The sequence below is a fragment of the Hypanus sabinus genome, chromosome X1 (genome assembly GCF_030144855.1).
Source record: "Hypanus sabinus isolate sHypSab1 chromosome X1, sHypSab1.hap1, whole genome shotgun sequence".
In the NCBI taxonomy this organism is placed as follows: Eukaryota; Metazoa; Chordata; class Chondrichthyes; order Myliobatiformes; family Dasyatidae; genus Hypanus; species Hypanus sabinus.
This window is the reverse complement of record NC_082738.1, coordinates 8,126,502-8,140,745: the sequence shown is the minus strand read 5'-3', so window position 1 is coordinate 8,140,745 and position 14,244 is coordinate 8,126,502. Positions and strand designations below refer to the sequence as shown.

The window sequence follows — 14,244 nt, the reverse complement described above, 5'->3', positions numbered from 1 at the left end:
AATCAGAGGTGTCCCCATTATTGCCAAAATAACTGTTGCAAATCCCACCTACTACTTTTCTTTAACCTTGTAACCAGAGCCTTGTCCATTCCCTCTGCTTGTCTTTGGACTCCCAGTAACATATTCTTACATATTTTAAAATATTTACATTGTTATGAGATAAAGGAGGCCATTCAGTCCATCCTATTTATGCCAGCCCAGATCAATCTCATCAATCCAATCCTCCCCAAAATAGTTTCCTGCAAGTTACTTTGATTCACATTCACAGCCAAGTTCTCCCATTGCCCTTCAACACTGAGGCAATTTGCAACAGCCATTTAACACTCCAGTCTACTCACCCTTGGATGTGGGGAAGAAACTGGTGCATCCATGAGAATGTGTAAACTCAAAGGCCTGGATAAAACCTGGGTGACTGGAGCTGAGAAGCAACTGCACCACTGTGCCAACTTTAACACACAGGCTCCAGTGGGACTGAGCTCAGGCTCCTCACTTTACAGATCCAGGGGCCTAACCCCCAAGCTATAAAGCCAAATCCTTTCTCTTTCAATATTCCCATTCCAGTGTGTTTCATCAAGGAAATATTCACTAAGACATTGGTGAAATGCACCAGGTAACAGAACAAGTTTAGAACAGGAAATAGAATATTCTTTCTGGTTTAAAGACTTAAAGGGTTGTCCCACAGATAAAGATAGGTGAACCAGATGAGAGAAGCTCCCCAGAGTTTGGGCCAGAAAACTTGATGGTCAGAATCACCCCTGTAGACTGGGTATGCTGCCCTGCCAAGCAAACATCCAATCTATGCTCGGATTCTTCAAGTGTAGAGGGAGCCACATTGCGACCACTGAACATGGTAGGTGTGAAGAAATGGAAGTGAATCACTGCCACATTAATTGTCTGTCCTACTCCCACATCTCAGTCTGTGGCCTCTTACTAAAGGCCCAAAAACAAGCTTGAGGAACAACACCTCATCTTTCGCCATTTTGGATTCAATATTGAATTCAACAACAAATTCAACTCTTTCTTCCTGTATCAGAATAGGTCATTTCTGCTGGTTCAGTTTTTCTTCTTGTACTGCTGTATTCTGGCCTGCTGCACATGGTTCACAGCCTCGCTACACTGGACAACAAACAACAAAGATTCCTGAATACCTTTAGGTGTATCTTATTAATTTTGGGCTACTGATCATGAAAATCACCATGAAATTTCCCTATCATGCATCATTTTTAATAAACTTATGTTTATGATTTCAATTCATAATTCAAGTCAATTAAAATATTGCCTACAATGTAAGCTGGAAAGTTTCCTATCTTGTCCAGGCATGCTTAAGCGGTGCGGCTACTGCATGGCAGGAAGGTTTTAGTAATAATTATTGGGTTCAGGACTGTAAGGATGGAATTTGCTATCACCAGGCACAAACATTTCTATGAAGGATTTTGGTATTTGAGACAGATGCTTCCCAGAATAACTGATGCCAAGATTAAGGAAGGCATTTTTGTTGGTCCACAAATCAAACAGGTCATCAATGGCAGGAAATTTGAAGAATTTCTAGTGGGACTGGAGAAAATTACATGGAAGGCATTCAAGGAAGTTGTTGAAATTTTTCTTGGCATCCAGAGCACCAAACTACATGCAGCTGGTTGGAAGCATGCTTCAAGCATATAAAACCATGAAGTGCAACATGTCACTAAAGATTCATTCTCTGCATTCCCATTTAGACTTCTTCCCTGCAAATCTTGGTTCTGCTAGTGATGAGCACGGTGAAAGGTTTCACCAGGACATTGTTTGTGGTCGTGGAGAAAAGATACCAGGGCAACTGGAATCCATCAATGCTGGTGAATTATTTTTTTTGGACACTGAATGCCTCAGACACGGAGTACAAATGAAAATCATTAACAAAATATTTTTAACTTAGTTGAACTATTGCAAAATATCAGCACCATTATGCAATAAGACATATTATATTCAATAAAAGTTAATTTGTTGTTTTTCCAAATTCCTATGTGATACAAGTAGTCTGAAATTATATTTGTGTTCAGCTTCAAGCTGTCTATCATAAGCAAAAAAATTCTGAGCAACACTTTTGAAAAAATTTGTTGTCCAGTGGCAGCACATTGCATGCACAAAGAATCTTAATACCCTTCATGTGGTTTTGTGGTTTCACCCTAGCAGAGATACTCCCTTTGTTTTACCCATTTCCAACCCTCTCCCCACCACACCTTCCCTGCAATTGAAAACTAAATTGTTTCCCACTTCTGATGAAGGATGTCAGACCTGGAACTTTAACTGGTTCTCTCCACAGAGATGCTGCCTAACTTGCTGAGTCTTTCTGCATGTTTTGGTATCCTTGCAAACCAGGTATTTCAAATCCTTTTTTATAGAAGGAAGAAACTGTTGGCTGTTATGACACCTGCCCAGAGCAGTTAAGTAATTTTGAATTGCTATCACTTGTTTTATTATTCAAATAAAACTTCCAATTTGAACACAACGCCAGAGGAATTGATAGCTTCCATGGAACAATAAATGCTGATAAGAACGTGTAACCTGATCTTTCTGGAACTGCATCTGTTTTATTATGCTGCTTACAATTCTTTCTCTCCAACTCTCTCACTCTTTCCCTCCCTCCCTCTACCCCTCCCCTCACAATCTGTCTTCTCTTCTTTCCTCTCCTTTCTTTCTTCACTTCTGTTTTCTTCTCCCACTTTCTCTCAGCAAGGCAACATCATTCACTAAGGACCTCCAGCACCCGGGACATGTCCTCTTCTCATTGTGATCATCGAGAAGGAGGTACAGAAGCCTGAAGGCACACTCAATGATTCAGGAACAGCTTCTTCTCTCTGCCATCCGATTTCTAAATGGACATTAAACCCATGAACACTACCTGACTACTTTGTTTGCACTACTTATTTCACTTAGCTTTGTAATATTTATTTCTTACTGTAATTTATAGTTTTTATTATCATGTATTGCATTGTACTGTTGCTACAAAACAACAAATTTCATGACATATGCCAGTGATATTAATATTGATTCTGATTCTCCTTGTCAGATTCTCTGGTTTCTTGGTGGGTCACAATATAAAATAATTTCCCTGCTACTCACGTGCCCAGAATGTGATTGTCCTTCATCTCGGTGGCGCTCTCGGAACTAATTTGATGCTGACAATTGTTATTTGCCATGCAATGGTGCTACATGGGATCTTTGACAGAGACGGAGCAGCTTTGATTGTATGGCATGGAAGAATGAATCTGGCCCGACAACTTAATCTCACCCTCCTGTCCATTAACTCCCATTCACTTCCTTGTCACTTACCACTGATCTCCAGCAGCCAATTAGCCAATCTGCAAATCCTTGAGATGTGGAAAGAAAACCCACATGGACACATGGAAATGTGCAAAACCTGCACACGCAGCAGCAGGTCGTGATCAAACTCAGGGTCAGCGGCAGCTGCACTAACTGCTGCACCACTGTGTTGCCATGGGAATACAAGAGCTTTGCAACATTACAACCAGAAGCTGGGGTTACCAGCCCCAATTAAATGCAGAATGCTTGGCAGATACATCGAAACCATTTCACTCTCATTGTGTTAATTCAGTAACAATTAGCTTTGAAAACTCTAGTTTTCTTGCACTTAATTAATAATGTGTTTCACTCTCATGAACGGTGAGGTGATGTTTGCTGACCATAATATCTACAAAGGCTTACCATTTCCGTTCTCCTCAACTTAACTTTGTTAGGAGGATGCAATATCCAACAGATTCAGAGATGATCCACCATAGATTTCTGCTGTGTTGGTAGTTGACCAAAGTCCCAGGATAAGTTGGATATCAAAAAAACTTCAATTGCTGAAATTCTGAAATAGAAACAGAAAATTCCAGAGACCTGAAATGCTGGCTCCTGTTCCCTTTCCACAGATGCTGCCTGATCTGCTGATCATATCCTGCATTTTCCAGCTCAATCACAGGAGAACATTGCGAGTCATAGAGTCACAGGCATGGAACAGGCCCTGCAGCCCACATAACCCAGACCAACTATCAACTACCCAGTTGCTTTAATCCTACATTATTCTCACCAACTCCCCATGGACTCCACCTCTCATCTACACACCTGGAGTAACTTAGTGACCAGTTAATTAACCAACCTGAATAAGTGCAAACCAGAGCATCCCATTTTCATGGGGAGAACATACAAACTCTACACAGCCAGCAGTGGAGGCCCTCACTGGAAATTTAGCCAAGTGCTGTCATAACAACAACCCCTCACGCAATGTCAGCACAACCAAGGAACTGATTGTAGACTTCAGCAGAGGGAAACAGGGGTCCATGAGCCAGTCCATGGGGGAATCAGGTGGAGAGGGTCAGCAGCTTTAAATTCCTCAGTGTTACCATTTCAGGGGACCTGTCCTGAGCCCAGCACCTAAGTGCAATTACAAAAAAAGCACAGCAGTTCTTCTACTTCCTTCGGAGTCAGTAGAGATTCGGCATGACATCTAAAACTTTGACAAACTTTTATGGATGTGTATGGAGAGTATATTGACTGGCTACCTGGTATGGAAACACTAGTGCCCTTGAACAGAAAAGTCTACACAAAGTACTGGATATAGCCCAGTACATCATGGTAAAGCCCTCCCAGCCATTGAGCACATCTACATGAAATTCTGTCACAGGATCCGTTGTCAGGGACTCCAACCACCCAGGACTGTCATAATGTGGGCATTAGGATTGGACCCAAAAGCAAGACACAGACACTGAATTACCAGGAACAGGACTGGGCATGAGAAGGAAGCAAGTGAAGTGAGGAAGAAAGGACACTGGACATGACAAAGGCCCCAGATGAGACAAGGATTCCAGGCCTGGGCTAGGACATGACGAGGATAGCGGAACCAGGACCTGGAACTGGGAACTAGGAGCCTGGGCTTGGACTCCGAGCCAGAGACTGGACAAGGACCCAGAACTTGGGTCTTGACTCGTGCTCGGACTCCAGAATCAGGCTCGGACAAAATGTGGCTACAGGACGAGGAGAGGTACAGGACAGGACGTGAGACTCCCAGACAGGACAAGGGAACCCCAGCACAGGACAAGAGAATCCCAGCACCAGGCTGGGCTAGGTACTCCTGGGCTGGGCAAGGCACATCAACAAGACAAGAACACAGAGCCCTGGTCGAGGGAGAACAGGAACACAGAATACAGAGCCTGGGTCAAGGGAGAACAGGAACACAGAATACAGAGCCTGGGTCAAGGGAGAACAGGAACACAGAATACAGAGCCTGGGTCAAGGGAGAACAGGAACACAGAACAGAGTCAAGGGAGAGACAGGAACGTGGAACATCAAACCAACACCCCTCCTTGGGTATAGGACATAGGGCCGGGACTCATTACACAACAAACGCTGAACACGACAAGACAGTTCCCAATGCTAGGTAGCAGCAAAACAGCTGGACCTACCTAGTGAAGGCGTGGACACAGACAGACAGTTCCAAACAGGGCAAGGCAAAGGAAAGAGATACAGACAGGAATAATCCAGCAGCCAGAGGCTGAATCCTGAAGCTATTTATGAAGCCAGCCCAAACGAGAATCAGCTGCCTCAACAGAAACTGGGGAAACCCGGAAAACTTGGAATAAGGAACGTGGACCGGACCGTGAACTGGAATGTGGATTTCACGGACCAGACCAGGACAAGGGCATACTATCTTCTCACTGCTGCCATCAGGAAGAAGGGACAGGACCCTCAGGACTCACACCGCCAGGTTCAGGAACATTTATTACTCCTCCACCATCAGGCTCTTGAACCGAAAGGAATAACTTCACTCACTTGCCCTATCATTGAAATGTTCCCACAGCCAATAATCTCAGTTTAAGGACTCTTTAAATCATAATCTCATGTTCTCATTATTTATTGCTATTTATTTATATTTGCATTTGCACAGTTTGTTGTCTTCTGCACTCTGGTTGATCTTTCAATGGTCCTGTTATAGTTGCTATTCTACAGATTTGTTGAGTCTGCCTGCAGGAAAATGAAACCCAGGGTTGTACATAGTGACATATATGTACTTTGATCCTAAAATTTACTTTGAACTTTGAATGAACATGGGTCGCTGGAGTTACAAGGTTGCAGCTCTACTAACTGTGTCACAGTTTTATTATTTCCTTAAAGTATTACAATATAAGACCATAAGATATAGGAGCAGAATTAGACCATTTGGCCCTTTGAGTCTGCTCTACCACTTCATCATAGCTGATCCATTTTTCCTCTCAGCCCCATTCTCCTACCTTCTCTCCATATCCCTCCATGCCCTGACCAATCAAGAATCTATCAAGCTCTGCATTAAATATACAGAAAGACTTAGCTGCCCGTGGCAAAGAATTCCACAGATTCATCAGTCTCTGGCTGAAGAAATTCCTCTTCATCTCCATTCTAAATGGACGTCCCTCTATTCTGATCTCTGGCCTTGGATTCTCCCACCATCCTCCCACATCCACTCTATCAAGGCCTTTCAACATTTGATAGGTTTCAATGAGATCCCTCCGCCCTCATTTTTCTGAATTCAAATGCTTCTCATATAGTGAGCCTTTCATTCCTGGAATCGTTCTCATTAACCTCCTCTGGACCCTCTCCAATGTCAGCACTTTCTTTCCAAGATAAGGGGCTCAAAACTGCTCACAATACTCCAAGTGAGGCCTCACTGGTGTCTTAAAAAGTGTCAGCATTACATCCTTAATATAATAGAAGATAGAATATGGAACAGCACAGCAATAGGCCTTTCAGCTCACTATGTTGTGCCAAATGAATTCAGCTAACGATACCTCATACTTTCTTTCTGCATATGGTCCTTACCTTCCATTCTCAGCACACTTGCTGAGCTTATTGAATGTCTCTTCATATCTGCCTCCACCACCAACCCAGGAGCACACTTCAAAGTTCAAAGTAAGTTTTCTTATCAAAGTACATACAGTATAGGTCCCTGTAAATCATTTTCTTGTGGGCATACTCAATAAATCTACAAAATAGTAACTATAACAGAATCAATGAAAGACTGCCCAACTAGAGCATTCAACCAAAGTGTAGAAGACAACAAACTGTACGGATACAAAAAGAAAGAAACAATAATAATAAATAAGTAAGAGTTAAATATTGAGAACATGAGATGAAGAGTCCTTAAAAGTGAGTCCATAGTTTGTGGGAACAGTTCAGTGATGGGGAAAGTGAAGTTGAGTGAAGTTATCCCCTTTGGTTCAAGAGCCTGATAGTCAAGCCGTTGTAATTGTTCCTGAACTTGGTGGTGTGAGTCCTGAGGCTCCTGTACCTTCTTCCTGATGGCAGCAGTGAGAAGAGAGCTTGTCCTGGGTGGTGGGGGGGTTATTGATGATGAATGCTGCTTTCCTGCGACAGCTCTCCGTGTCGATGTGCTCAATGGTGGGGAGGGCTTTACCTGTGATGTACTGGGCTGTATCCACTACTTTTTGTAGGATTTTCCATTCAAGGGCATTTGTGTTTCCATATCAGGCTGTGATGCAGCCACTCAGTATACTCTCCACTACACATCTATAGAAAATACTTGCCACTTTTTGTGTTAAAAAATCTCCCCCTCACAACTCCTCATTAATTATTAATTATAATCATATTCATTAATATGCAAGTGACATAGGAGGCACCAGCCTGATTTATTTTTCCAGCAAAAGAGCACCCCCTTCGTACAATAAAATCAGAGAAAGGGAAGGAGCTGTAAAAATATTAACCCTTCCTTGTCCCCAATTTGTTCAGAGATCCTCTGCAGTCAGTTGTTGCAATTTGAAGGTGTCACAAAACAACTCTGGAGTGAAGCTGCAGGCACATGCCAAAAGTTCTGATCAGAATCACTGACCATTGGATATCCAAGTGGCAAATGCAGAGATCCTGGACTTTTGCTGCAGATTGGTTGTCGTGAGAGTAGAGATCCCAGAGGAGAAAATTTAATGTTCAATTTAATAATCTTTTTAATGTTAACCATTAACTTTTTTCTTTTTTTAAATCATTGATTCATAGAAGAGTTTAATCACGGGAGTCCATTTGGCCCATCATGTCCTCTCTATTTCCATCCACTGGCCCTTTCTCCATGGCACTGCACATTATTTTCTCTGCTGTATATTTATCCAGTCCTGTTTTGAAATCCACAATGGAACCTGCCTTCATCACATCTGCAGGAAATGCATTGCAGATTCTGTGCAAAGAGAACTTCCTGATGTCACCCCTCATTCTTTTCCCCTTTATTTTCTACCTATAACCTCCAGTCTTCAACCTCCATCAACTGAACACCTTCCCAACTATCCCCTTTGCCCCTCACATTGCAGTCAGAGAGCAATACTGCACTTAAGTACGTCCTTCTGCCCAAATGGTCCGTGCTGCCTAAATGCATATCCAAGCCAACCAGCTCCCTTCTCTGAAAAAAAAACAATTCCAATCTTTCTACTCTGTCCTGGTAACTGTGGCCCGTCATAAGAACATAAGAAATAGAAGCAAGAGTAGGCCATCTAGCCCATCGAGCCTGCTCCGCCATTCAATAAGATCATGGCTTATCTGTCCGTAAGATCCCTCTATCTGCCTTTTCCCCATAACCCTTAATTCCCTTACTATGTAAAAACCTATCTAACTGTTTCTTAAATATATTTAATGAGGAAGCTTCAACTGCTTCCCTGGGCAGAGAATTCCACAGATTCACCGCTCTCTGGGAAAAACAGTTTCTCCTCATCTCCATCCTAAATCTTCTCCCCAGAATCTTGAGGCAATGTCCCCTAGTTCTAGTCTCACCTACCAATGGAAACAACTTTTCGACTTCTATCTTATCTATACCTTTCAAAATTTTGTATGTTTCTATAAGATCCCATCTCATTCTTCTGAACTCCAGGGAGTATAGTCCCAGGCGACTCAATCTCTCCTCATAGGTTAACCCCTTCATCCCTGGAATCAACCTGTTGAACCTCCTCTGCACTGACTCCAAAGCCAGTATATCCTTCCTCAAGTATGGAGACCAGAACTGCACACAGTACTCCAGGTGTGGTCTCACCAGTTCCCTGTATAGTTGCAGCATGACTTCCCTGCTCTTGAATTCAATCCCTCTAGCAATGAAGGCCAACATTTCACTTGCCTTCTTAATAACCTGTTGTACCTGCAAGCCAACTTTTTGTGATTCATGAGCAAGCACTCCCAAGTCCCTCTGCACAACAGCATGCCGCAATCTTTCACAATTGAAATAATAATCTGCTCTTCTATTATTCCTTCCAAAGTGGATGATCTTGCATTTACCAACATTGTATTCCATCTGCCAGACCTTGGCCCACTCACTTAACCTATCTATATCCCTCCACAGACACTCCACATCCTCTGTACAATTTGCTTTTCCACTCAGTTTAGTGTCATCAGCAAATTTCACTACGCTACACTCAGTCCCCTCTTCCAAATCATCAATGTAAATGGTAAACAGCTGCAGGCCCAGCACTGACCCTTGCGGCATCCCACTCACCACTGACTGCCAACTGGAGAAACACCCATTTATACCATTAACTCTCTGCCTTCTATTGTTTAACCAATCCACTATCCATGCCAATACATTTCCTCTGACTCCATGCATCCGTATCTTACTTTTAAGTCTCTTCTGTGGCACCTTATCGAACGCCTTCTGGAAATGCAGGTATACGACATCCACCTGCTCCCCTCTATCCACTGCACTCATTATGTCCTCAAAGAACTCCAGTAAGCTTGTCAAACAGGACCTGCCCTTTCTGAATCCAGGAAGGATTCCCATACATCTCCTCTGAGACCCTCTAATGCTCTATATTTCTCCCTCCCCCATAATAAGGAGAGCAGAACTAAACTCAATAATCCAGCTGAGACCTCGCTGGTTTGTGCACTCATACCCTCATGACCATTTTAGAGCAATAAGCAAGTGTGGGCAGACGCGGTAAGGAGGGTAGATAGGATTGTGAGTTGGGACTGCATTTAGATAAGCAGTAGAACAGTCTGGCGGCGCCGAGTGGCCCACTCCTGTTTCTGATGCGTGTTTCCGAATGAAGGAGTGAGAGGGTCACCTTATGCCAGAAACAGACTTTGCACATCACCTCTACTGGCCAAGGCGAACGAGAGAGAAGGTCAGATTTCAAGCGGAAGTCTGAACTTCCAACGCAGGGTCTGAATGTGTCCAAGCGTTCTGTGCCAGTCAAACAAAGGGTTGGTGGTTGAGGGGCTCCTCCCGAAGTGCAGCCGCTTGAGCGTAACCGGGGAGGCAGCGAAGTGTTCCCCGGTCAACCTGCAGTGATCGGGAACACGGAGAGGGTCGCGCCTTCCTGCAATCTAGAGATTTTGCGAATTCCCAAAGTGCCCGGGAAACACTGCTTATTTATTATTATTATTATTATTATTTATTTTTGTATTTGTGCATTTTTGCTGACTTTTGAACATTGGCTGCTTGTCCGTTCCGTTGGGCGCGGTCTTTCATTGAATCTATTGTGGGTTTTTTGTATTTATTATGCAGGCAAGAAAATGAATCTCAGGATTGTATATAATGAAATGTACGTATTTTGATAATAAATTTACTTTAAACTTTGAAATGTCCAAAGAGAAACGGGATTCATTTAAAGCGCGGTGGTTCGACAGTTACGGCGTTTTCTACTTAGAGATCTGTCTGTGCATTTTGTTCCGCACACCCCCAACTCTCTCGGCAGAGAAGTGGGTGGGCCGTTTTCTGGGTGGGGAGAGTACTGAGTGCAGTGAGCGCCAGGACATTGACACAAGGCATACAGCCGATTGCACCGGAGTGTCAACAGTTACACCGGAGCCGTACCCCGCCTCCGGCGATATTCCCGGCAGCTGCAGAAGCGAAGCGGGTGCTCCGGGGCCGCTCTGGTACAATGAACACTAATATATCACAATATAAGAACAGTTGAACATCCCCAACGTATCAGCCTGGGATCCAGGCAGCGTTGGGTTTCGGAAGTTTGTGTCTGTTTGTCTTGTGCTCTGGGCGAGTCCCCTCCCTCTCAGCTCCCGATGGTTGGCTCCCGGAATCCTTTATAAAGCGTGCATGGTACTCGGTTGATGGACAATTCCTGGATGTGGGAGGAAGGCGTGCCAGACTGAATGAGCAGAGTGTGTTGAGACCGAAACAACACGAAAAAAAATTTCCGCGAGCGCACTCGAACGGAGGAACCGTCCGGCCCAAGACCCGGGACACCTCGATTCCTTCTTCCTTCTGCAAGGGCACCGACTCAACCCGCGATGCAGGTCTCCAGTTCGCACTGTTAGCAGCCTGAAGACCACCCCCCGCACGCTGCTCTACTCTCCTCTTCACTCCCTGTAAAGACGGGTTCTTGTCTTGCAAACAAAGAAATGAATTCTACTTTTTTCAATCAGACTGTTGTAGAGACAGGATTGTACTCTGCCAAGGAACATGGTCTGGGTACGGTTCTTGGATGTTGTAACCAAAGCGCAGTGACTACTGACGGCTCCCTCAACCTCAATCAAGAGGAGCAAAAACTCTTTATTATGAGAGTGGTGCAGATCGCTGTACTCTGCGTGCTCTCATTGACTGTCATTTTCGGCATTTTCTTTCTAGGTTGCAACTTAATGATCAAATCCGAGAGCATGATCAACTTCCTGGTGAAAGACCGCCGACCCTCCAAGGATGTAGAAGCTGTGATAGTTGGCTTGTATTAGGAGGAGCCCCGCTTCACCTTTTTTTTAATGATCAGTGAGCTGGTGCTGATTGTACACTGTCCGCGGAGCACCTCCCCTGAGGCAGGGAGAGGGACCCGGGGCGGTGAGGTGGTACGGTTAAAGCACGGATCGGTGGGTTTAAACAAAGAGGGAAACGGAAAAGAGTAAAATGGTTGCACGTGGTATAAAAATCACATTTTCTTAAATAGAGTTTCTGGGGAATTGTTGGAATTTGCAGATGGATGTTTTATGCCCTTGCTGAGCACGAGAGCATTATTTTGCATGCAGAACCGGGTAATAATTAAAATTTGCATGAAAATATCACATGTATAAAGGATCGGAATGCGATACTGGAGATGGAGCGAGAGGAAAGCGCAAATCTTACAGTTGGGGTCTAGAAACGAATATTGCATGTGAAGGTATCTGCCAATCATTCTTAAAATGTAACATGTAATGTATAGGAACTGACTCCGAACTGCGAACTAAAGAAAAAAATTTAGAACATTTTGTAATATATTTTCTTGAGGGCCAGTTTTTAATCGCATGTTTTGTTTCCGCGAGTCCGGTCGGTGCCTGTTTAATTCCCTCCTCTCTGTTTTTCTGTCTGGGCTGGTTGTTGGAATTAATTGTAGCATGGTGTCTATCGTTTCCTTAAAAAGCTCTTGGACTCCACTCGATGTGACTCCGTTACACTGTACGACTTTTGAAGATCATTGTTTTTAACACTGTAATGCAAAATATAATTGATAAAAATATTCCAGACACATCTTCAATGAGTGGTTTGATATTATTAATTCATTCTCGAAGGGTAGCTCTCTAAATTCGGTTATACCGATACATTAAAATAAATTGTGTTTGATTAAAAGGATTAAACTGATTAAATATAGCTGTAGTTAACCAGGTTTTTGACACTGGGACCAGAACAAACACTGGGCAAAGTTTGTAAAAGTTGAGATGCTGGAAATTGAATACAGAAGCCGAAAATGTTGGAAACACTCGGCACGTCAGGCAGCATCTGTGGAAGGACTGATAACAGTTTAAGTCGATGATGAACGTTAACCATAATTCTTCCCACAGCTGCCGCCTGACCTGCTGAGTTATTATAACAGGTAAATTTACAAGTCACTGTTATCCAATAAGGAGACTTGGTAGCTTCGTTAAGTAAGTTAAAATTAGGGTGGTTTGGTTGCATACATCACATAATGTTATTTTTTAACACACATCTGCTCTGGTTCATATAATTTTTAAAGTCTGTGCTTCAGGAAGGCACCTCGCTGTGTAAGACGGATGCATCAACCTCTGAGGAGCTGTCGTTGGGAGACGGTGTGCGGGGTGTTGGCGAGTGTTCGCAGTCGCCGGTACTGGATTCCCAAGATAACCCAGGGTTAAAAGTCAAGAGTTCATCACTCGAGATAATGTAGATGCAAATCTAAAGTACTCACACCCCAGTCACCGATACGCCTTCACCCCCGCCACTTCAGCTTGTCAGCCTCTCAGGTTTAAAGGGGAGTGGGCGAGAAACCACAGGAGGCGACCCGAAGCCCCCGCCCCCTCGATTTTGCTGCCCTCTGGGAACAGATGGTCCACTTCCTTCACCCTCCACCCCTAATCATCCCCGGCCGCCGGAACCCCAACTGTCCGTCGTCAGACGGAGCCAACCCTCAGTTTGTCCCGGATTTTGGGGGTGCACTTTCATGAAAGGGAATAAAAACGCGATGAGGATGGTTGCAGAGAAAGGTTGAGGGGAGGGCAACTTGCCGAGTATAGAGAGTTTGAGGTTTGCAGTGGAGTGCCAGTTGGTCCATATCACACTGCTGTATCTTTGCTTTCCACTGCCCAAGGGCTTCAATAACAGACAAACTGTTGTTAACGCACAGCTCCTTCACCTTCTCCAAATAATGGGTTCAGTCTTTCTAGACAAAATTAAATGTTTTTTTTAAAGTAGGCAATCAGAATTTGATCTTCCGGGTTTCACTGCTCCACGGGGAAGTGTCAGTACTCGATTCCTGTGTCCAATCCGGGCCCTCTTCTCCCTCACAAGCCCGTTCCTCTATATCAGGGGTTCCTAACCTGGGGTCCACCGACCCATTGCTTAATGATATTGGTTCATGGCATAAAAAAGGTTGGGAACCCCTGTCCTGGAAAAAGAAGCGGGCTGTAACCGGATTATTCTCACGTTTTACCTCCCATCTCGGAGTTGCCGGTCCACGAGGTAAACGGTGTGCACCAGCTTTGTCACTCCGGGAGACTCGCAGTCATGGTCTCACGGAATTCAAACATAATTGTGTGAAATGCGAAAAGAACTGAATCTGCTCATTCACATTTCAGGATCCGACGGTCGTTGGCCAGGCCAGTGTTCATTTCCCAGCCCTAACTGCCCCTGACTGAATGACTCGCTCATCCATTTCGGAGTCCATCATATTCCGGTGGGTCGGGAGCTACATATATGTCTTATCGGGCGAAGACGGCAGTTTCTCTGTGATTTAAGCCCCTTGGCAGTGGTTTTGCTTACAGTCACATAGTAGTGTTGTGTCCATTATTAATAACTATTTAAATCCCTTA

The 14,244-nt window shown here is 44.1% G+C and overlaps 1 protein-coding gene across 1 annotated transcript; it reads left to right on the top strand.

Moving 5' to 3' along the window:
* Positions 1 to 11,089: 11,089 nt before the first annotated feature.
* Positions 11,090 to 12,412, top strand: LOC132384443 (reprimo-like protein). The gene has a single exon (XM_059955597.1). The coding sequence runs from the start codon at positions 11,356 to 11,358 to the stop codon at positions 11,680 to 11,682; it is 327 nt and encodes a 108-aa protein (XP_059811580.1). The 5' UTR covers positions 11,090 to 11,355; the 3' UTR covers positions 11,683 to 12,412.
* The last annotated feature ends 1,832 nt before the right edge of the window (positions 12,413 to 14,244 follow it).